The sequence below is a fragment of the Nycticebus coucang genome, chromosome 13, assembly GCF_027406575.1.
Source record: "Nycticebus coucang isolate mNycCou1 chromosome 13, mNycCou1.pri, whole genome shotgun sequence".
Taxonomy (NCBI): Eukaryota; Metazoa; Chordata; class Mammalia; order Primates; family Lorisidae; genus Nycticebus; species Nycticebus coucang.
In genome coordinates this window covers 98,620,361-98,644,843 of record NC_069792.1, presented here as the reverse complement: position 1 = coordinate 98,644,843, position 24,483 = coordinate 98,620,361, and the positions used below count along the sequence as shown (strand labels likewise).

At 52.9% G+C, this 24,483-nt stretch overlaps 1 protein-coding gene across 2 annotated transcripts in view; it reads left to right on the top strand.

The window, feature by feature from the left end:
• The first annotated feature begins 9,428 nt into the window (after positions 1 to 9,428).
• The window catches only part of KCNK9 (potassium two pore domain channel subfamily K member 9), a 56,236-nt gene continuing 41,181 nt past the window's right edge, over positions 9,429 to 24,483 (top strand). For both annotated transcript variants that reach the window (XM_053559617.1, XM_053559618.1), the window contains exon 1: positions 9,429 to 10,853. In XM_053559617.1, coding sequence (XP_053415592.1) covers positions 10,343 to 10,853 — 511 coding nt within the window. In that variant the 5' untranslated portion in view covers positions 9,429 to 10,342. The remainder of the gene's footprint in view (positions 10,854 to 24,483) is intronic.

Sequence of the window (24,483 nt, the reverse complement as noted above, 5' to 3'; positions counted from 1 at the left end):
GGAGGGAGGGGAAGGGGAGAGGCTGGGGGAGGCCTCACACCTGATGTAGGTCTGGCCCCAAGTGAAAAGAGGCAAGGAAGGACACAAGGAGCCCTGGCCCAGCACCTGGCCCTCTGTCCTTTCCACGATGCCAGAGCAGGTGGCAGAGCCGCAGGGGAGAGCTGTACGCGCCGGGTGGGCTGCGGGCAGCACAGCCAGGGACGCCACCCCAGGAGGTGGGCGATGCATTTGGGGCTGAACTTTACGTGCTGCTGCTGTGACAACAGACCTGGGTTGCCATGGTGGCCGACATGGACCTATGCCTTGGTCTGCAGTGCAAGCTGCTAGGGGGCAGGAATTGTGCCCACCTCACCTTTATGACCTCCAGAAATAGGCCAAGCAGATGCCGGACAGATGTTTCTGTCGGGAAAGAATGAAGGCACGTATCTCTGTGCTGGTGGTGTGGCTGCCTGACCCTAGGGTCGCGCGTGTCTGGGAGAGGTAGGACTCCAGGGTGAGACGCCAGGGAGATGCCTGCCTGGACCAGCATGAGAGAAATGTCCAGACAGGTTAAGCTGCTCGCTCATCTCTCCCAACTGCCTGACCCTGCTTCCCGTCACTTTCTCTGTCTCACCTTCCTTCTCTCTGATGGATTCTTCTGCTGTCCCTTCTGCTCGACTGGGTTATGAGTCCCTGGGGCTGTTTCCAGGTGTCACCACAGCCCATTAGGAGAATCAACAGCAGCTTGCTCGAGAGTGAGACTCAGGGCAAACGAGGCTGAGGACAGAGACACGTGTGACCAGCTCACATCCCCTCAGTGCGCCCTGGGCCGGGAATCTGTGAGAGGAAAACACACACCCCTCCCCATTTTACAGGTGAGAAACCAGGACTCGGAGGGGCAGTGACTGGCCTGGGGTCAGGCTTCCAGCCCGAGACGCTCTCACACGAAGCTCTCCTTTCTGCACAGCTGCTGCCTCCAGGTCAGAGAGACTTGCTAGGGCTGCCCCTTGCTCACTTTCTCAGATTTCTGCCCCCACGGCCACCTGGCCTGGTTTGCACGGAGCCTTCATTACACCCACTCTGCAAGGCCAGGGCCTGCGGCTCAGAGTCCGGGGTCCTTCCCCAGGAAATCTGGGTGTAGGGCCAAGATCAGGGCCAAGATCGGAGCCAGGCCTGCCAGAGGGTGTAGCCAGAGTTCTTGACCACTGCCACCTTCCTTCCAGCCACCTGTCCCACACGCATGTCATACCTGAGTCAGGGAGGCCAGCCTGAAACCTCCCGAAGTTTTGGGAAGTGGCCCCTCCCATAACCTCCTGCTCAGGAAGTTCTTCCAGCTCTTTATGGGCACCTCTTGGGCTGCGTCACAGCCGGCTGGGGCTGGAGAGGACAACGCTTGTCTGGGGAGTTTGGGGATGTGAGACACAGGTGGGCCTGGGCAGCTGTTTGGGGTCCAGCTCTCCAAGACAGTCTGAAACAGCTCTCTGGCCTCAGCAGGAGCCCTGTGCCAGGTGGAGACAGGAGCCTCTGCCTCGGCTGACCCTGGGCTGCGCTGTGATCAGATGTGGAGCACAGCTGGGGGGCTGGGGTGTGGCCCAACTCTGATAAAGCTTCTCAGCTCTGCCATCGGGGGTGTCAGTGCCCCTCGTTCCTCTCTGGGGCCTCCTCTTCCCAGAACCATCTTGAGAATCCGTTGCCTCTGTGTTCAACTTGACTCTTAAGAGAGGGTCTTAAGTCAGCATCAACTAATTTTAGAGCACAAAAGTCAGTCTTCCCCAGAGTTGAACCCTGTTGCCGAAATGTTGCTGCTGCCAAACTTCCCTAGGGATAAAATCCTTAGGATTTGGAGTCATTCTTTCTTTTATTTTTTCTTTCTTTCTTTCTTTCTTTTTTTTTTTTTGCAGTTTTTGGCCGGGGCTGGTTTTGAACCCGCCACCTCTGGCATGTGGGGCCGGCTCCCTACTCCTTTGAGCCACAGGCACCGTCTCTTTCTTTTCTTATATTTATACTTTGCTCTACTTTTTCAGATTTTATGCAAAGAGTTTCAACTTTGTGATTGAAAATAAGTAAAAAGCTTAACATGATTTCAAAATCAATGTCAGTGATTCACCCTGCTACCATAATTAAAGAGATTTTAGGTATTGGGGTGGAAATGGGGAGGGATTTGTAGATTTAGAGGCCCTTCCTAGTACTGTGAAAATCATGGGTTGTCCACTAGGCCTGCCCAGGACATGGAGAGCCAGTCGGTATCAGAAGCTGCTGCAGGAACTTTGCCAAACTCACCCCCAGCAGCCCTTGGTCCCTGGTCCCTGTGAGGGGACCCTGACATTGTGGAGGTGGCTAGGGTGGAAAGGAAACCAGATTGGCCCCTGGGGGGCTGGTGATGTGAGCTGTGCACACTGTAACTCCAGTGTGTTTACAGTCATCAGCCTCTGAGTCATTATCATTTAATTGGCCACCCATTTCTTGGGAAGAACTTTGCCACTCGAGAATCAGAAATGCTTTCGGAGGGCTCTCTGAGCCCTGACTCCTGTGCTGCAGATGCCAGCAGGATGTGGGAGCAGAGACCCCACACCCACGCTGAGGCCTCAGCTTCCATCCTGCAAGGCATGGAGTCGATTTCTGCAAATGAGCAACATTAATCCACACCCCTCCCCTGGCCTTCAGGAACCTGTGTGACCTGGCTCTGCCTCCTGTCTCCCTCAGGGCCACCCCGACCTGACCTCTGAACCTGTCCTGAGCCAGATGTCCCTGGCTCCCCACACCCCAGTGACAGACGCCTTCTCGTTCTTCCACCCTTAGGGCTGTGGTGTCCCGTCCCCCTCTGCCTGGTGCCCTCCTTCAAGGTCCATAGAAGCCATGCCAGACTCAGTTCAAATGCCATCTCCTCAGCACACTTCCCTGACCAAGGCATCCAGGAGAGCTTCCCCACCATGTGTAGATGGCCTCCTTATGGCCGTCGTCTGTGTGACGGCCTCAGCGCCATCATCTCCTCCAGCCTTACCCTGCTGGTTGACTGGTTTCTTGCTTGCCTCTCCCACAGAATGTCTGCTCTGTGACAGAAGGAGCTTGGTGGGTCTTACCACCTGATCTCCACTAACACTCATAGGTACTGGAGGCAAGGGCTGGACCACTGAGCTGCCTTGGGCTCCCCAGGGAGCCTCAGAGAACCTGGGAGGTAATATCCCAGTTATGCCAATAATTAGCTCTGTGACCTTGGGCAAGACCCTGGACTCCCCTAGGCCCTAATCTCCTCGTCTGTCAGAGAGGAAGAGGCTAAATTGCCCCCGCCTTCCTACCCTGGAGGAAGGGGCTTCCTACTTGGTACCACATACATCTCGGAGGCCTCATCTGGGCGGCTCAAGGCCCACAGCAACTTGCACTGGGAAGTGGCCCGTCCTTCAGCCTGGGAGTAGCAGGCTAAGGTCCCCTTACTGGGAACCCCCCTGGGACCCTCGGCCTAAGCTGATCTGGGCTCTGGCAACCCCCCACCGTGTGCTCTTTGGGTCTCCATCCCCTGGTACCTCCCACCTACCTGTGTCACTGGTGGTAATGTTGGGAGCAGAGAGCAACTCGGAGGGAATGGGAGCTGTCCTGAGGCACCCACACTCTGGAGGCCGTGGGGTGCACCCGACTTGAGCCCACACATCTCTGGAGGCCATGGGAGTACACCTGACTTGGTGAACAGTACAGAGCCCTCCTCTGTGCTGGGCACTGCTCTGGGTGCTGGAGACACAGATGAATCTGACCCAGGCCCTGTCCTTAGGATGTGCAGGCCTAGTTGTGGGAGAGTAACAGTGTGCCTGATGTCTAGGCTATTTGCAATGGGGAACTCTTAGGACCATGGCTCTAACCCTGCCCCGGGGTCCAGAAAGGCCTCCTAGAGGAGATTCCAGTGGGACAGGAGGCAGAGAGGCCTTTGGGGACCTTTGGAAGCACCCGGTCCTCTCTTCCCTTTGCCTGGGAGTTGACAGCACCCATAATGACACATACAAAACACCTGTGAGTCCCCGAAATAGCAGCAGTGTGTACAGGGATGCCACATTGTGCTGCGAAATTGCTGCCACCTCGGCTGTGTTTGCAAAAATACCTTCTGCTACACAAAGGTGAAAATGGCAGAGGTGAGAACCAGGTTTCCGAAAAGGAAAAATATTTAAACACCTTCCACAGAGATCTGTAAACTCTTGGCACGGGCGCAACTAATGCTCCATGTGATGGGGCTGAAGTTAGCTCCTGCTTGGGGAGGGGGGCTGGCTGTGTAGTAGTGCCCCACAGGCATGTGGGGCTGGCACCACTCCCGGCTGGTGGCCACTTAGGTGCAGAGAGGAGGGCGGCTGCCCTCTACTGCAGGAAGAGAATCAACATTAACTGTGTGCCAGTGCAGGCCAGGCCTCCGCCAGAGCCGTGCAGGCCTTGTGTCACCACACCCTGGTGGGGACCAGCTCTTCCCTTGTTCTATGGACAAGGAGAGAGGCACAGAGAGGGCCCACAGGGAGTAAATGACAACATTAGGACTTGGAACCAGGCCTGACTGGGACGCCAGGCTCATCCCGCAGCCTGAGTGGTCCAGGGAAACCTGCCGATTCAAGTACTGGAGCATCTGGTCATGCTGGGGACACCCGAGGGCCGAGGGAGAGTCTTCAGACCCGATTCAAATCCCAGCTTTGTCCAGCTCTGCTGGGTCCTGCACAGGAGCTGCAGCCTAATGACTTCAGCAGCCCTAGAATGACCCCACTCATATCCAAAATCAAGATCAGGGAACTTGACTGGGGCTCTTTCCCAAGTCTGACATTGAGTGGGTTCCTGATTCATTGGTATTTTTGCTTGTTTGTTTTTAATAGAAAATTTTAAAATTTATTTTTATCTTTATTTTAAAAAAAGAGCTGGGTCAAACTCATGTCCCTTTACTATGAATGTCTAATTATGTGGGGCACTGGGTGGTGGGGAGGTGACCAATGCCATTTTCTGGCCACCTATATCCCTACTGTCCCCCCATCTATTTCATTAGTCAAGATGTCCAGAAGCCTCTGATCTGTGCCAAGCTCCAGGCACCCAGAAGTGTAGCTGGGGATAGGTGGGGACAGGGATGCCCTCGCCATTGCCCAGGAGGCCCAGCTCCTCGGAAAAAGCTCCAGTCACTGCGGCAGCCTGCCGTGGGGCACGGCTGCCCTCTCGACTCCTCTGCTTGGTTTCAGAATTTTTTTTTTTTTTTGATAGAGATGGAGTCTTACTTTATTGCCCTTGGTAGAGTGCCATGGCATCACACAGCTCACAGCAACCTCCAACTCCTGGGCTTAGGTGATTCTCTTGCCTCAGCCTCCCGAGTAGCTGGGACTACAGGTGCTTGCCACAACGCCTGGCTATTTATTTTGTTGTTGCAGTTTGGCTGGGGCTGGGTTTGAACCAGCCACCCTGGGTATATGGGGCCGGTGCCCTACCCACTGAGCCACAGGCACTACCTGCGCTTTGCATTGGTTTCAGAACAGTCGCATGTCCTGGGGCATCAGCTCTGCCTCACAGGACTGGGTTAATGAGACTGTCACTGAGCGCATAGGGCTCACAGCCGCTACAGCCCTCTCGGAGCTGTTAGCTGAAGAAGCCTCTGCCGATTGTCCAATTGATCCTGGCAGTAACTTGGGCTCTGTTGGGAATGCAAGGAGGCTATCTATGGATCTGTGTGGAGATAGACAGTGGTTCGGGCTATGTTAAGAATCCTGAAATCCACTAATCAGATTTCCCCTGATAAAGCAGGAATATGTGCATTCCTGGCGTGCTGGGCACCTCCTTGGCCTAAACTGGGAGGGGTGGAGGGGTGGGCTTTTCCTCACTTGCTCTGTTACCTTGAGTCCGAGAGGGGCTTGCTGGTCATCCATTAGTTCTGTCCCCGAAGGCACTCTCACTCGGGGGTGGGGGGGGGTGTTGAGGGCAGACTAGTTCTGCTCCATGCCCTGATTTTGCCCCCACCCAGGCCCTGCAGTGGTGTGAGCATGAGCCACCCACATCTCCCCCATGTGGTCATTCCTGGAGACCCCATAGCACCTTGAGAATCTGGGGCTTGGAAACCCCCAGAAAGACCCACCAGGGGTTGGCATCTAAGGAGGGGGCCCCAGCCAGTGTAGGCTCATGTCCCCATGTCACCTGCCCACATTCTGGGCAGCTGGAGGTCTACACTCAGGAGTCACAGCCAAGCCCAGCCTCAGCTTCCCTCTCCCATTTCTGGGGTTGCCTGTTGTGTTTTAGAAGCTCCAAGCCGTTTTCCTCTGTCTCTTCCCTCTGACACCTACATCCTTAGCCTCTGATCCCTGAGGACTTATCTCGGCATATTTTGGATTTAATTAGGGAGCCAATGAAACAAGTATTGAGCACCTCTGTGTACTGAGACTGAGTTGTCCCTCCCCCATGCCTTGGTCTTCTTGACACCACACTGGCCCAGACCCCTACTGCCCATGCCTGGGGAAGAAGGACACAGTTTCCCCCACCCCGCCCTGCAGCAGCAGGGCCCCCAGAGGCAGGCTCTGTGGCTGGCTGAGTACTGCCCACAGTATCACGTCCAGCAGCCACAACGCTTGTGGACCAAAGGCTTTGAGAAGTCCTGAAATGTCCCCTGTTTAACCTGGTGTTTCCCAAACTGGGAATGACTATAAGATAACACTTGTTTACGAGGAAAAGGAACAGTCTGGGAAGTGCTGGATGAGCCTGGATGCATGCCTTGGGAATGCTTTTCTCCGGAAACTGCCATTTCTGGGGGTCTAAGGTGGAGACACGCCATCAACTGTGCAAATATCACCACCCTGGAGGGATGTTAGTAGGCGAGGAGCATGTACTTCTGGCAATGGAGCCCTGAGTTGGGGGGGACTCTGCCCAGCTCCTGTCATGTAGGGACAGTTGGATGGGGAAGGTGATGCCTCACCTTCCCCATCTGTAAAATGGGTGTGGTGATTCTGCAGCCTCTGCCTATCTTCAGAGATGTACCTATTAAGTGACAAAGGATTAAGCACATCCTCTGGGTCAGGATGTTCTGAGAGCAGCAGACAGCTCCAGCAGGTAGGACCTGCCCTGGCCCCGGGGTGACAGACAGGACAGTTGGCTGGCAGCAGCCCTACTCAGAGCACAGTGCCTCCTGCCTGCAGGAGCAGCAGGGTGTTTCTCAGACTCCTAACGTGATGCGGAAGGTGGATTCTCCTACTCACCGTGGGACCCAGATTAACTACTCTGCCTCTCAGGGTAGACGGGGGCGGGGCGGGGCTGCAGACCCCCCACTGCGTGTACAGCAAGGCGCTAGCAAGTGAGCAGCAAGCGGAGCTATAGAGCCGTGACGTTCTTTATTAACCAGTCGGATACATGTGTTTTCACTGAAGCGGCAGCTGCGGCGGTGCAGGGACTGGCCCCGGAGCAGCGGCTGCTGGCGCGGCAGGTGCAGGTCTGTCCGCGTTACTGGGTGATCCCGGGCACGCGACCCTCTCCGGCTGGAAGTTTTCCCATCTGTAAAACAAGGAGTTTGGAGTAACTCATCCCTGAGGTCTCCCCCAGCACTCACACACGGCGGCTGCGTTTTCCTGAAAGGCTGTATGTAAATGGCAGTTCCATAAACCAAATAAAAGTGGCTCTCTGCGAAAGGAAACGCGCAATCTGTCAGCGCAGCGTGTCCCAGCCCCCTCCCGCGTCTGCCAGTGGGGACAGCCGGGCCTGCCCCACGCAGGGCCGTGGGTCGGAGTCCAGTGCCCCCTGGTGGCGCCTGGCTGGGCAGGCCGCTTCCGGGGCGCGCCGAGGCCCGACGGCGGTGACTCGGGGTGGTGCCGCTGCCAGGGCGGCGGGAGGCCTGACTGGGGTTCCGTCGTGGGCTGAGCCGCGGCACAATTAATTACCAGCTGCTGGGAATCCTTTTCGCCTGCTCGCTGTGACTCACCCCGCAGCCAGGCTCACTTGCGAGCGCGGGGGCCTCGGTTTCCAAAACGAATTCTGGGGAGAGTGCCTGCTTAGGGCGGAGCTCCCCGGTTGGGTGCCCAAGGGCGCCCGCAGCCCCAGCAAAGACCCAACTGCCCAGACTTAGCGCCCAGCGAGGGTTTCCCCTACCCCGGTGGGCACCCAGGAGCCTTCAAAGTGGGGTGGAGAGCGTCCGAGACGGGGAGCCTCGGTGAGGCATAGGGGTCCTAGACCAGCTGAATCCCGAGTTCCCGCGGACAGGGAGCCTCGGTACGGCCCAAGGGGGGCCACCCAGAAGAGACAGAGCTCCTGGAGCCAGGGAGCTGTCAGGTGGCTGGGGCTACTTCTAATCTCCTTGGCCAGCTCTGGACAGAACACCCGCCAACTCCTTCCCCCCAAGGCTCCGTCCGTTCCTTGGCTGGGGCCCGGAGAGGCTGTCCAGGGGTCTCCCTCGGTTGGGCCTGTCCTTTGGGGCGCTACTGTGGGAGGATTTAGGAGAAAGTTGGTATCCTAAAGGGAGGAAGGGGGTGAGGGAGACGGGGCAAAGGAAGCCGCAGTGGGAAGGAGGCAAGCCTGGACGCATGGAGTAGCTGCGCCCTGGCTCTAGGTTCGTGTTCCTTTCCCACGGCTTGGGGAAAGAAAGAGCTGTGTTCTGCTCTCAGGTGCAACCTGTGCCCGGCCGTGAGAAACCAAGAAGTGTTTTTCAGAAAAGCAACCGAGAGGTTACTGGGTAGGGAGGATGAGACGCCCTCCCTGCAGTCCTGACTGCAAGAGTGGCGGCTCGCGTTATTCCCAGCGCTCTCTGGGAAAAGTGCTCAGGTCAGCAGGCGCTGGGCCACCCTGGCGGCGCCATTCTTTGGGGCTGATGCAGCCAGGACCCTGCCACTCCAAGAGGCAGCGTCTCTGGCCAGTGACACGCTCCCGTGCCAGGTGTCTGGTCCGGGGAAGGGGGTTGGGGGGACAGTGTGCACCGTTACCACAGCGCTCTCGGATACCCACGGCCCCTTCCTCTTCTCCCCACTCTCGCAGACCTCTCTTCTCCCTTAAGCTGCCAATCTGCTATCTCGGGCTGAATCCTGTTTCCCTCCCCCAACCCCAGTCCCTCAAACTCTCAGCCGCAGCGGCTGCGTGCGCTCTAGTGGAGTGGGGCTAGAAGGACCCTGCAGCTTAGTTTATCCCTCCATCCCCCGCCGAAACCAGCCTGTGGCTCCGCCCCACCCCCCACTCTGGCGACACCCAAACCTCCGCTCGCCCCCGCCCCCTCCCGGGCGTCTCAGGCCGCCTCTGCCGGGCTCCCTCAGCGTGCGCCCTGCGTCGCGCTCCGTCTGCAGCGGGAGCTGCCACAATAGCCTCGCCAGCTGGCTGGGGACCAGGCGGGAGGTGGCGCGCCCGGAGGCTTAGAGAGGGAGGGAGGGAAGGAGGGAGGGAGGCACGGCCCCCGCTCCCCAGACCCTCCCGCCCGAGCGGGGCTGCCAGGCGCACACACGCACACTCACACACATTCGGGCTCCCTCCAGCGCGCACGCACGTAGCACCCCCGGCAGACCAGCGCGGCGGCCGCCTCCTCGGACGCCCTGACGCCAGAGGGGCCCGGACCGCCGCGCTGCTTAGAAGCCCGCGCCGGACCGGCTGCTCCTCTAGGCGGGCGGGACCCTTCCCGCCGCCGCCGCCGCAGAGCTAGCCGCCTCTGGAGGATCGGGCTGGCCGACCACTGCCGCTCTGTCCCCCGGCTCTCCCTCATTCCGAGGCCTCTCCACCGCTGTCCCTGCCGTCCCGGGGCCGCGCCCCGCTTCCGTGCCTCTGGGTTGAGCCGAGCAAACTTAGCCGACTGGCCGACGCCCGGCGGGGACCCCGCTGCGCCCTGGTGCGCCTCGGTGGGCGCAGGACTCTGAGACCTTCGGGCTGCTCCGCCCGCAGCCGCACCTGCTCAGCCCCTTCCCTGCTTGCGGAGGACTCTAGAGACGCCACCACTTAGCAAACTTTTCCTCCCCGCCACCAAGGGGGATCGAGGAAGGGAAGGGGAAGGAGGTCCCGCGGAGCGCGCGCGGACCTCAACCCTAAGGGCTTCTCGCGGGATACCACAGCCGGCAAGCTGGATCCCGCAGGACTCCGGCCCCAGGGGCCGACCTCTTTTCTCCCGCTGGCGCCTATCCCAGACCCTGCACTTCCCGCAGAAGCGGGAGTCGGGGAGGAGACGGCAGCCGCGGCGGAGCCCGCGCAGTGCCCGGAGGGGCAACCCTCCGTGGCCCTGGGCGCTGGGGAGGGCTGTCTCAGCCGGGTCTGGCGCAGGGTGTCCGGGTTCCCGGGCGCCTGGTCCCGGCGCTCAAGCAGCCTCCTGTGCCTGTCCCCTTTCTCAGCTGAGCATGGGCCCGCACCACCCGCGCCCAACCAGCCGCCTCTCGGTGAGGGTGACGGTGGCGGCCCCAGCGATGGGGCCCCTGAAATGTCTCCCGCTTCCCAGCCTTCCCACTGCTGCTGCTGCTGCTGCTGCTGCCGCCGCCGCGTACAATTTGAAAGCGGCGGCGACGGCGACGGGGACAGGGACGGCGGCGAAGAAGGTGGTGGCGACCGTCCGGCGCAGCGGTCGCGGGCCCGGCGTCGACCGCGGGTGGTGAGTGTCCGTCTGCCCGCGATGGGACACCTGAGCCGCGCTGGCGCTCTGCTGGCGGCCATGAAGCAGCAGAACGTGCGGACTCTGTCCCTCATTATCTGCACCTTCACCTACCTGCTGGTGGGCGCCGCCGTCTTCGATGCCCTCGAGTCGGACCACGAGATGCGCGAGGAGGAGAAACTCAAGGCCGAGGAGACCCGGATCCGGGGCAAGTACAACATCAGCACGGAGGACTACCGGCAGCTGGAGCTGGTGATCCTGCAGTCGGAGCCGCACCGGGCCGGCGTCCAGTGGAAATTCGCCGGATCCTTCTACTTTGCCATCACGGTCATCACCACCATTGGTAAGGGCTGGGCGCGCCGCCGCCGGCTCCCCGCGCCCCGGCAGGAGTCCGAGGAGGCGGCGGAGCGCGCGCCGGGCTGGGTGTGGGGCTTGGTGGGTTAAAGGCAGTTCTTGCGGGGAGCCTCCCGTAGAGCCCCTTCCTCCTTAGGGAGCCCCCCCGCCTCCACGATGGCTCTGAGCCTCACCCTTCGGGGATCCCACTGGGGCTCTCCACCGCGCGGCTGGCTAGGCTGGGCGCGCGAGCCCGGCGCGAGTGTGCCGGAGCCAGGAGGGCGGAGGCGCCACTTTTGGGAAGAGAGTGGAGCGCTAAGAATAATCCCGCAGCAGACACCCACCCACCCACCGCCCCAGCGCGGGCTGGGCTGCGATGGTTCTAAGCCTTACACTTACTACTTCACCAGGAGTTGGAGAGGGCACCCGCGGCTCCGAGAGGGACTCGGGTGGCCGTGGAGTTTCCTGGTGCGTGGGAGGCACTGGCTCTCTACGGCCTCTGGGCCCCTCTCCGGGCTTCTCTGAGCCCAGATTTCACCCCCTTTCCCTCTTAGTTCCTTTTCCAGGAGTTTCAGAGCTTGAACTTTTCAGGCCCCTGGGAGGAGAGAGTTTGATCTCTGGGGCTTGGGCATGGGATGGAGTTGGCGGTGGGAGCATTGTGGTGAATTGGTCTAGAGTGGAGGTGAGGGCCCCCCATCTCCCCCACTGTCCAACTGACAGTGTGTAAAGCAAGCATGGATATTGCCCAGAAACCAGGGGGAAGTTTATCCCCAGTCTCCAGAGAGGGTCCACTTGGGGTAACAGAGATGCCCAGGCATGCTGTTCCCAGAGGAGTGTCTCTGGTGAATGCGCAGGGTGTCAGTCCCACTAAGGCGGGGGCTGGGAGGACGCACAGACATACCCGTGGGAACTAGAGCCAGTCCCTTCAGCCCAGGGGCTGTGGCAGGAGCCAGGGTGGTGTCTCTGTGGTTGGCCACTTGTCCCAGGATGGCACATCTGGGGTGGATCCTTCCTGCACCCCTCCTGTGCTCCAGAAGAGCTCTGTCCTCCCTGCCCTTCTCCGGTCCGCCTCACTGGCAGCACCTCCTGCTCCCCTGATTTCCGTGGTGTTTTCCTTTGTCTGGAAAGCTCTGTATGTTGGAAAAACAGAACTTTCGGTGCCATATGCAACAGAAAGCACAGCACAGGACAGCCTGTCTTTCCTTCTTGGTTGAAAAGACTTTTTAGAGTGTGATCTTGTTTTAAATGTTTAATCCATTGGTGCAGGTTTCCACGCTTCATGAAGGAAATTATCCTTATGTTGTTGACATAATCAGCTGTGCTCCTGCCTGCCGGTGACCTTTGCCCAGTGCCACAAACACAGACCATTCCTTCCTTCCCCAGGCTGTTTCCAAGCGTCTGAGAGGGCCGGTAGGTCATCGCTATCATCTCTGTCTTTAAACTGTGGTAGTGGCACTTAGATGCACAGGGCAGTGATTCCAGGGGCCAGGGGCCTGTTGGCTGGACTGCCAGAATGAGAAATATGCCTCTTGCTTTGCTTGGGGCTAAATGACTACACTGCGGAAGGAAAAAAGCTGGTAACACCTATCCATGTGGTCATGGCTCTAGTATAAGCAGGTGAAGTTGGCGGGCATGCCAACTGCCAGAGTAAAACAGGTACATAAATGGTTGCTGCTCCGGGGAGTTGAACGACAACATTGGGGAGAGGACTGGAGTTGAAAGCAAATCTTCAGTTTTCCTTAAGAAATACATTGAGACTGATGAAGTTCTTATTGAAATTGTTTTCATGATAGAATTTGATTGACTGGCGTGAGCTTCTAATGGTCAAAACTCCAAAGAGCAGACGAGGGAAGGAAAGAGTATGTAGCTACATGAAGGAGGGGACATTGGCCAGGGGACAGGAGCGTTCACGTCAGTGCCAGGCCAGAGGGCATCTGAGGAGTATGCTGATTTTCTCACTTACTATATTGGGTTTTCAACTGATTTTGTGGAAAGAAAGGTTGAGGTGTGTGTGTGTAAAGAAAAGGTCCTTACACAGCTGCCCGGTGGTGGAAAGCTGCTGCAGGGGGAGCCCACAAACCTGGCTGGGCATCTGAATCCTTCCAAAGTGCAGGACCACAGGAGGTCGTTTCCTGATGCCTGACCTCAGTTTCCCCACCTGTAGAAGGAGCATTATGCAGTGACCACCTGACAGCTGATTTTGAAGTGCTGCGTGGGACCCCCCACACCCACAGCTGCCGGGCACAGTGTACCCTACACTTAGTGGGTGTGGAATCCTTGCTCTTCGATGTAGACTGGTCGAGCCTCGTGCTCTCTGCCCCAAGAAGCTGTTTAGTGGAAAAGCTCAACTGTGTAGGAAGCAAAGCACCTTCCCAGTTAATTGTTTGTTGTTGTTTTTTAAAATATAAATGCAAATTAAGGTGCTCCTAGGCCTAGAACAAAAACCAGCCCCAATCCATGCCCTCCAAGGAATTGCCTTCTACTGGACAGTGATATTAATGAGTCCGGTTCATCTTCATGGGAGTTCTTGTTTTTAATCTAACCCTGCGCAGTTTCTCCAGTGTGCTTCTCCTTTGCACCCAGGTCTTGGAGGCTGGGGTGGGAGCTACTGGCACTGGGCATCTGCTAACAAACAATTCTTCTCAGATGCATTTATTAGCTCACTCTGTGAAAGGGATTTTAAAAACATATATAATTACCACTTCACATTGCATCTGTGGCTGCGCCTTTGTCAAAGGCTTTGGAAGGATAATACCTGAATCCCTCCCCAGCTCTCTGGGGTTCCCGGAGTGCAGTGGCTCTGCTAATAACCAGGGAAGCACACAGTCCAGCTTGGCTCTGAAAAGGGCAAATTTGGTTACTGGTTACATCACTGATGCCCGTTCCAGCTTCAGTTCCTCCCCAGAGGCTTCCTTTGATGTCTGTGCCACTTGTAGCTACTTCCAAGGAGATTATAGTGCTCAGTTCTACACTTGCGAAGCCCAGACATTTGGGTGGGAAGCTCCTATGTGGACCCTGCCCTGCTGCTCTGATCAGCAGGACAGTCGGAGTGTCCTCCCCTGCAACCAAAAGACGTAGAAGCTTGGGGAGCAGGCCGGCCTCTGGACAGGGGTGTAGGTGCTTTATTCGAATTTGCTTTGCTTGGGGCTAAAGCCTTGGTGGTTAAGGGACCCTTGGTGCAGACCTGTAACCTTCCTGCGGTGGGTGCTTAGGCCAAAATTGTGTCCCACAATCAGTTGCTACCCAGGCTCTAAGGAACAGAGCTGGAATTTCCACGACACATCTTTTTTCGATCTAACATCTGCGATCTCTTACCACCTCCAGGATCATTAACAAAGAAGAAACCGTGCTTAGAAATCAGTTCTCATCTGCAGAGGGGTGAAGGACAACTGAAGCTGGATTGCCGTAGGGAAGGAGGGTAGGAGATATGGGTTTTTCCTTTTTTTTGCTGCAGTTTGGAGGAGGAGGACGCACATCAGGAGCAGTGCTACCCCAGGCCCTTGGGGACCATCTGAAGCCAGAGGTGGCTGCTGCAGGAATTGTGATGACCGACATAGATGCCAAGGTCTGCTGCCAGGGAACAGGCCACATCTGAGCAAAAGCTCTGGGGCTCCTGTAGTTTCTAGGTCCTCCACCTGCTTAAAAACAGCATGTATTGGGAGGCCTTCCTTTTCTCATTCATATACAGAGCCTTAAGCAGAGCTTCCAGGAAATGGAGTGTTTGCCATTTTTTCTGGTGGTCTTGAGTGTACTTGTGATACACTGTTCACACTCTTTGTTGAGCACCTGGTCCTGCCTGGCCTGTGCTACCTCTGAGACCCTGGGGTCAAGGCTTCTAGATGAGAAGCCTGACCTTGAGGGGGGAGAAGGAGGGAGCTGGAAACCCAAACAGCTGGTGGCCGTCCTGAGTGAAGCGCAGGCAGTTAAGCTAGGGTCTGCCTTAACCCCCCTGGGCCACTCAGCTCAGCATGCAGAGGACACACATCCCGGCTGCATCTCTGAAGTTTTCTTACAGGTCCTTGTCCTCCAAGACTTCCCAGCCTTTCCTCTCATTGCTTCCCTGGGCTGTGACCTTGCACTCCCTGCCTTCCTCCACCGGGCCTATACCTGAGTTGTATTTTTCCTTCCTGCACCTGCAGGGCCCAGCACAGTGCCTGGCCAGAGAGGGTGTCTCCTGAAGGACTGCAGGGTGGAAGCCAGGGCTAGAGGGCACACGGAGCTTCCACACATGCACTCCATTTCTCCACTGGGCTGGCAGGAGATACTGCCCCACTTTCCAGATGAGGAAACGGAGGAAGATAAGGCCATGCACACCAAGGTAGAGAGGCCCTAGAACTCTGTAATGCAGTTGAGAGCTGCTTATTGCAGGGTCTCACTGTGGAGCTGTTCCCATGGCCAGGGCTGAGCCCCTGGGGTGTTCCTTCTGTGTCTTTCTGCTTCTCTCTTTAGCTCCCCTAGTTAGGACATGTGCTTATCCAGACCCAGGTGAAGGGCCTACTCTGAGCCATTCTGAGACAGGGAGGAGCAGCGGTTCCTTGGTAATACCTGGTGGGCCAGCTGGCCACACAGGGGAGGCTTGAGATGCCTGCGGGCAGCTCCTCTTTCTCAGACCCTTCTTGGACATGGGCTCACTCGATAGCCCTGGGCCATCCAGGAAACACAGCCTGTTTATAGATGTCTTGGAGGAGGCAAAGTGGGGGAAAAGTAGGGTTCCTTCTGACTCTGGGAACATATGGGATACATGAGGGACCTGGATACATGGAGACACCCAGCTAGGTGATCTGAGGCAGGGATGGGGATTAGGTGAGGGAAGGCTGAGGATTTTGAGTGCTTTCATCTGTCTTTCCTGGATCACTTTCACCAGCTAAGTCTAGTGAGGTCAGAGAAGGATCAGGAAGGGAACCAGGCCTCGGTGTACACTTTCTCATACACCCTCCATTTTCCATGTATTTACTCACTGGATCCTCCTGCTGTTCACCTCTCCATCCATCCATTCATCTATCCCTCATCCATCCACTAACTATCCTTCATTTATCCATCCATTGTCTATTCATCATCTATCTATCCATCATTCATCCATTTACCCATTGTCTATCTATCCATCCCTCCACGATCCATCATCTATCCATCATCCATTCACCATCCATCTATCCATCACTCATCATCCATCATTCTATTATCCATCCACCCATCCACAATTCATCCATTATCTATCATTCATTCATCCATTAACTATTCATTCATCCATCATCCATCCATCATCTATTCATCATCCATCAATCTATACATTTGTCATCCACCCACCATCCACCCATCCATTATCCATCTGTCCAGCCATTCGTTCCTCATTCATACATCCATAATTCATCCATCATCCATCCATCTATCATCCATCTATCTGCCATCCATTATTTATCCATCCATCATCCATTTATCCATTACTCATCACCCATCCATCAACCATCATGCATTCATCTACCACCCACCCACCATCCATCCATCATCCATTCATCATCCATTTATCCATTACTCATCATCCATCCATCCATTCATCAACCATCATGCATTCATCTACCACCCACCCACCCATCCATCCATACATCAATCCATCATCCATCCATTCATCAACCATCATGCATTCGTCTACCACCTATCCATCCATCCATCCATCTATCCATCATCCATCCGTTCATCATTTATCCATCATCCATGCAGCCAGCCCTTATCCATTTATCATCTATTAACACATTCATCGTCCATCATCCATTCATCCTTCATCCAGCCAGCCATTATCCGTCCTTCATCCATCCATTATCCATCCATCATCTATCTAGGCTTTATTCATTTATTGTCTATTATCTATCCATCATCCATCCATCCTTCCATCATTCATCCATCCATTATTCATTAATCATCTATCATCTATTCATCATCATCCATTTATTCATTATACATCCATCATCCATAATCCACCCATTCATTCATTCATCATCCATTTATCATCCATCCATTGCCATCCATCCATCATTCATTTACAATCCATCTATTCATCATCCATCATCCATCCATCGCCTATCATCTGTCCATCCCTTTATTATCCATCATCCATCCACTCATCCTTCATCCTTTCATCCCTCTTTCACCCTTCTGTCATTCATCCATCTATCACCTATTCACCCATCCATCACTCTTCATTCATCCTCCATTCGTCCGTTATTCATCTGTCAGCCATCCATCCATCCATCCTTCTGTGCATTCACTCTGTCACTTATTCATTCCTCTGTGCTCCCTTGGTCATACACTCATCTGCTTATTCCTCCATTGGCAGGATTTTTCCCCTCTCTGTCCATGTGATAGGTGGAGGCCCTGTACTGGTGTGAGGTGCATAGTGGTAAGCATACATAGTACTATAACTAGAGACTTAGTAAGCGTTAGTGGCTTGATGGCCTCCATAGAGGGATCTCCAAGATGTCTCAGCCCTATCTCCTTCCCGCCAAGTGGATTATTCAATCCCAATAATTTTTTATTTTAAAACATTTGTATTTTAGTATAATGTTTATACAGAAAAGTACACATTTCACAAGTATTTTGTTAAATGAATTGTCATAATATTCAAAACAAGACACAAAATATTACCAGCATCCTTGAACTCCTCAGCCAGTCATCTTCTTGAATGCTTCTAGTGACAGGGAGCTCATTACCTCACACATAATGAAGTGGTGTGTGTGTTTAGATGAACACTGAGGTTATTGTTTGGTGTTCTGATCTGGTGAGGAGGGGTGTGTACATATGGGTGAAGGGGCCTTCCTTTAAAGGGGCTGCCAGTCTCTGCAGTGGTCCCCTGAGGAGAACCAGTGGATATAATTTAAAAACTGGACCTTGAGGGCCTCAGGCCTTGGAGAGGAGAAGGATCTCTGCACAGCAATATGTGGGTGAGTCTGCAGTGGGTAGGGTGTGCTGAGGTGGTCCAGGGAGCCAGGCTGCAGAGAGGAGCCAGGCATGCAGTGAAGGGTGGAGCCACACTAAAGGAGAGTGGGCTATGGCAGGGGTGGCTGTTGAGAGTTCCAACCTGTCTCCAGCCAGCCAAGGGGAGACTCAGTCTTCCAATCAGATAAATGGGCCACAATACCCCTGTCTCCTGGGTAGGGTTTTTGAGACTGCTTTGGGGCATCATTTGTGGATCCACGGAGAACAAGGGAGCAGAGGAATCCTGGGGTGCCACAGCCCCATGCAGGACTGCTCACATCTGGCTGATAGCCTGTCCCAGAGGCCTAATCCAAGGCATGTCCCTTAAGCCTCAGCTTCTTCATCTGTGAAATAGAGACACAGAACCCAGGGGTGTTGTAGGGCAGAAAAAAGTGCGTGTGAAAGGCCTAGAGAGGCAGATGGTGGGTGGGTAATGGTGACCCTTGGGTGGATGCCCTGTGTCCTGTGTACTCTGTCATCTGCAGTCCCCTCGCCACTTTCCCTCTCTCTGTGGCCCTGACACTCCACCACACCACTGATGCCCAGCCTTAAGGCCCTAATCCTCGTGAAGGGCTGCCTGAGACCCCCTTCAGGTTAGAAATGCCCCCTGCAAGATGGAAAGGCTCCCACGCCCAGTGGAAGGAGATGTGGGGTGGGTGGTTGGTATGTGTGACAGGCTGGAGGCTTTGGCACCACAGGGTTCATTGGAGGAATTTGAGTCCCCCCACTCCATTTCTCTTGGAATATATGGCTCCTGGGATGCTACCTTCCACTTGGCCTCTGTGGCGACTTTTACAAGGCCCACAGCCACCACCTTCCTCCTGCCCCAGTTGGAGTCAGACCCCTGTGCTCAGCTGGAAGCCCCAGGTCATACTCCAGCCCCACCTGGGCCCTATTCTCTCATCACCTGCCCAGCTCCGGCTCTGTCCTCCTCTTCCCCAATTGTCCTTTAAGCTCTTGAGCAAAGGACTGTTCCTCTGCCCAGCCTGCTGTGCCTCAGTCTCCTTAGTAGTCATCTGAGGCCCCCAGGGCAGGCCAGGGGCTCACAAGACACCAACCAGGCCCACACAGGTGGTTAGAAAAGGCTTTCCAACAACATCAGCTCGTACTCCTGGTCCCTGAGAGCTGACGTGGGAGCAGGAGTGGCTTAGAGCTGAGTGATTCAGGTGACATCTTTCTGTTCAGCTTTGCATTGGGGCCACTGGGCAGGCACAGGACTGAGGCTCCAGCCTTTTGAACTTGAGCTGTTGCTTTTAACAGGAGAAGACAGCTTAGGAACCCACCTTGCCAGGTAAGGAGCTTCTCACTCCTAAGGCTTAAATATGTCCCCAAGGTTACCTGTTGGTGCCATGCACATGAGAATCTGGTGGTTACCTGGCAGGAAGAGATGCCCACTTGTGAAAAGGCCTTTGGCTGTCACTGGTCCTGTTAGACCTGCAAGGTGAAACCTGCTCAGGAAGATGAGAAGCCTCCCAGCAGACAGAGTCATCAGGCTTTCACCTGAGGCTTGGGGGCACATGGCACAAGGCCATGGTGCCCAGCCCTCCACCCTGCGGAGACTCCCCTGGGTCCCCACCCCTCCCACTTCCCTGCCTTCTGAGCTGTGCACCCTGGGACCCTACGGGTCTGGAAGATGTGCATGCATCTTCTCTGAGCAGACTGGGTGCTGCTGGTAAGGAAGGACTGGAGGCAGGTATTGGTAGGCACCATGGTATCTGGGGTGGTATGGGTAGTGTTTCAGAGCCACTTTCCTCTTGTGTTTATACCAAATATTACCTTCTGTTTCCATAGTCTTAGAGAAATTATTTCAATGGCTATATATTCACTGTATGCTTATCTATTTAGCCACTCCACTATTTATAGTGATTTAATATATTTTCCTTTTTTTTTTTTTTGCTAATTACAGATAATGCTTTGTTGAACATCTCTGTGGGTATATGGATTCTGCATGGTCTTCCCTTTACATGTTTGCTGCTGCTGGTAGAATTCCTAGGTCAGAGGGGTTGTGTTTCTCCATTGTCCCTGTCAACAACAGCACAAGTCTGACAAGGGTCTTCTGGTTTCACTGGAACTCTGGCAGTCCTCAGCAACACAGTGTTGATGTTCTTATTTTAGACGTTTTCTTAGCAGTCCTCATTTGACCTTTAAAAGGCAGTTGGGACAAGGTTGCGTGGAAGGCTGGTGCCCATGCTGTGAAATCCCCAGTCATTTCAGACATAGCTAGTCCTAGGGTGTCTGCATGTGCAGTTGGAGACACCATGGAACCAAGCAGAGCAGAGGATCCTGTAGACCTCAGGCTAGCTACAGGGATGGGAACTTTTGGCTTGCCACTCTGCTTCAGCCAGTGGGCTGTGGTCACTGGAACTCTCTGCTGGGAAGCAGCCCAGTGGGGAGGAGTAACGGGTGTGATTGATTAGTCATGTCTGCATGGGTAGGGGATGGGTAGTGATAGCATGCTTGCCACCTGTTTGCCCACCCTGGGCTGGTGGAAGAGAGAACTTCAGAGAGCTTTTCATCAGTGTGTTGAGAATGTCATTAGGAATAGCTCTGTGACTATTGCTTGTCCTGGGTATGATCTTGTTTATAGGGAAGGTTCCTATCCATGACTGTCTGTTATCCATTAACAAGCCTATGAAGTAGAGTCAGGCTAACTAACCCTGTTATGTTGATAAGGCTCAGAGACATCTAGTGACTTGCCCAAGTTCCCTCAGTGGAGCTTGGGACTTGAACCCGCATCTTCTGTCCTTAAGCCCAACATGGTCTGTATTATACTGACAGACTTTCCTGGGTGCTGGCCCAGGCACTGTCCCCTGTCTGGAATTGTGGGCTTGGAAATAGAAAGGATCATCATCTGTGATTATCATCTGTCAAGAGGACTCTGAAATCATCTTGTTCTACCCTCAGAATACATTGTTGCTGAACCCTGCCATGACAGGGAGTTCATTGTCTCACTAAATTCACAGGGAAAGGCAGATGTGGCATCAATGTTAGAACAAAACAAAAGGACAAAATAACTTACCAGCTTGTCTTGGTCCTGCTAACTGGAGTCCCCAGGACAAGTGTAATCTCTTATTCTCTTGCCAAAATAAGAGAGCTACAGTTCACAGCATGTTTAAGGTGTTCTGGGCTTTTTTTTTTTCTTTTCTTTCTTTCTTTCTTTTTTTTTTTTTTAATTAAATCATAGCTGTCTTCATTAATGCGATCATGGGGCACCATACACTGGTTTTATAGACCATTTGACATATTTTCATCACACTGGTTAACATAGCCTTCCTGGCATTTTCTTAGTTATTGTGTTAAGACATTTGTATTCTACATTTACTGAGTTTCACATGTACTCTTGTAAGATGCACCGCAGGTGTAATCCCACCAATCACCCTCCCTCTGCCCATCCTCCCTCCTTCCTCCACTCTCTCTCCCCCTTCCCCATATTCTTAGGTTGTAACTGGGTTATGGCGTTCATATGAAAGCCATAAATTAGTTTCATAGTAGGGCTGAGTACATTGGATACTTTTTCTTCCATTCTTGAGATACTTTACTAAGAAGAATATGTTCCAGCTCCATCCATGTAAACATGAAAGAGGTAAAGTCTCCATGTTTCTTTAAGGCTGGGTGTTCTGGGCTTTTACAGATACTATATGAGTTAATTCTATCTGCCAAGAGGTAGACATTTTCATGTAACCTGATTTTATAGATGAGGACATGAAAGGTCAGAGAGGCCAAGAAACTTGTTCAGGGTCATTAGCTAATATGTGGCAGGAAGGAGACACCCTGGGCGGTCTGACGGCAGAGTCTGCTTATAACCATGTCATCATGTGCTACTTCTCTTGACCTTTTGTATCAGCTAGCTAGCAACGTATAACAAATCACCCACAGACACAGAGACTTAGAAAAACAACCATTTATTATTGTTCATGGTCTGTGGCTTAGCTGTGCTTGGCTGTTGCAGAAAGTGAGCTGGGCAGCATTTTCTTGCTGCTGGTCTGCAGGCTGACCGGAGCACCCCATCACCTGTTTTCTTCTTGCTGATCAACGTTGTAGGAGGGCAGTGAAGCCAGTGAGACCTCTGATGCTAAGACTCCTCTGTTAAGCTATCATTTCCCCCACATGCCATTGGGCCAAGAAAGTCACATGACAGAGGCGGGCACTACTTTCTGGTGCAGCTTCCCATCCTACTGTCTGACCAAGAGCTGTTCCATGGCTCGTGCCAAACACCACTTCCTCCATGACTTGCTCCCTGGTACAGGGGTGAGCACAGTGTTGGGTCCTCACCAGGTTCAAATCCTGCACTCAGCATGGGTCTCAACCGTTATGCTGTTTTCTTGTCTGGAAAACAATCTACATTCTACCTTTGGATTAGTTTGCTGGAACTGCCATAATAAAGTACCAATGGCAGGGTGACTTAAATGATAGAAATTCATGTTCTCACAGTTCCATCGGCTGGAAGTCTGAGGTCAAGTGTCAGCTGGGTTTTTTCTCCTAAGGCCTCTCTTTTTGGCTGGTAGATGATTGTCATCTCCCTCCGTGTGTGCATCCTGATTGCCCCTCCTTATCAGACATCAGCTAGGTTCGATTAGGCCCCAAACTAAGGACTTCATTTTACCTTTATTCCCTCCAAATGCAGTTACATTTAGAGGTAGTGGGAGTTGGGATTGGAACAATGAATTTGGTGCAAGGGGACACAGTTCAGCTCACAACAACCTTCTAGGACTGCTGCAGGGATTATGTGAGATCAAGGAAATGAAACACTTGTTTAGGGCTTGTCTTGTGCCAGTCACTCCAATACATGTTGTTTCTCTGCCATGTTTATTTTTTGAGGGTCAAGTTTATTTATTTATTTATTTATTTTTTGTAGAGACAGAGTCTCACTTTATGGCCCTCGGTAGAGTGCCGTGGCCTCACACAGCTCACAGCAACCTCCAGCTCCCAGGCTTAAGCGATTCTCTTGCCTCAGCCTCCCGAGTAGCTGGGACTGCAGGCTCCCGCCACAATGCCCGGCTATTTTTTGGTTGCAGTTTGGTTGGGGCTGGGTTTGAACCCGCCACCCTCGGTATATGGGGCCGGCGCCTTACCGACTGAGCCACAGGTGCTGCCCTCAAGTTTATTTTTTGAGGGTCGTTAATTAATCTACTAGCATTCTCAAAATCTGGCTATATTTTGGGTTGAAAGCTGCCATGATATAGTGGACTCTGCCCGTGACAGGTGGGAGGTGGTGGGGACCTTGGCTCAAATCCTTCTACTACCTCTGACCAGCCAGGAATGGTAGCAGCCCACCTCATTGTTGTCAGCCTCAGTGTCCCCATTTGTAGGCTGTGGGGATCCTCTCTCCTTCTGTGTGTCCTGAGGTCTATTAAGTCTATTATGCTTTTAAACCTTTTTCTTAGTTAGATTTTTAAATAGGTATCATGCAATGCTTCTGTGATTGAAATATTTGCACACACATCAATGTTACCCTCTTGGTATAATTACTTTATTAGGGTTACATATAATAAATGAAGTCTTTATCTTTAAAAGAGAATGAACATTTATAGATGAAATGTCTGAGATTTGCTTTGAAATAACCTGAATCACAAGGTAAGTAGGTGGGGGTCTAGATGAAACAAGATTGGCCATGAGTTGTTAATTGCTGAAGCTTGATTATTCATATCTAGAGGTTAATTATACTTTTTTCTCTGCCTTGGTATATATTTCAAAATTTGCATAATAAAAACTTAAGAAAAATCAAACAAAACATAGCATTAAAGTGGAAGGCTCATGGCTAGCCCCTCAGCCCCACTTCCAAGAGATGACAGCTGGCAGCAGGTTGCAGCGTAGAAGAGGATGAAACACTTGTCTCTTTCACAGACTTTGGCATGCACGCATCCTTTCTTTGGCTCTTACATTGTTTGAAAATATTTGGAATTAGTTGCCAACATTTACTAATCTTTTAAAAGAACCAGCCCTTGGTTTTGTTGTAGTACATTATCTATCTTATTGATTTTTACTTTTACCTTTATTAAGTACTTATTTTACATGCTTTAGGTTTATTTTTTCCTAGCATCATGTACTAGCAGACACTAGGCTCTGTCTTATGAATATACGAAAGGCTACATCTTTGGCTGCATCTCATAGGTCTTTCATTATTTTTTATTTATAATCTCTAAGTTTTTTCTTTAATTGAAGGGTTATTTGAAGTATGTGTTTTGAAGTTACACACACACACGCATATACACACTTCTGTTGCACAGTTATTAGAGTGTGAGTTTAGAGTAAGACTCTATAATTCTGTCTTGGTCATTTACTAACTGTGATATTTGGCATGTAATTCAGCCTCTTGGTGCCTTGGTTTCGCCATGTACAAAATGAGGATGATTACAATACAACAACAACAGCCTTCAAAGGTGTTGAGAAGATTGAGTTAGCTATTGCATCGCAAACATTTAAAATCGCTAACATATTGGGTGTTAACTATCTGCAGACACATTTCTAATGCATAATTTATTGGATTTTTTTCTTTACAGTTCAATAATTACATTTTCAGAGTTCCACAGATATTTGAAAAGAACATTTATCTCTTTGTGTATAAAGTTTTACACAAATATATTAAATAAAACTTATTATCTTATTCAGATACTTTTCAAGATTTGAAAAGAAGTGATTGCTGGCTCAGTTAGCCCATACACGTGTTGAGCTTA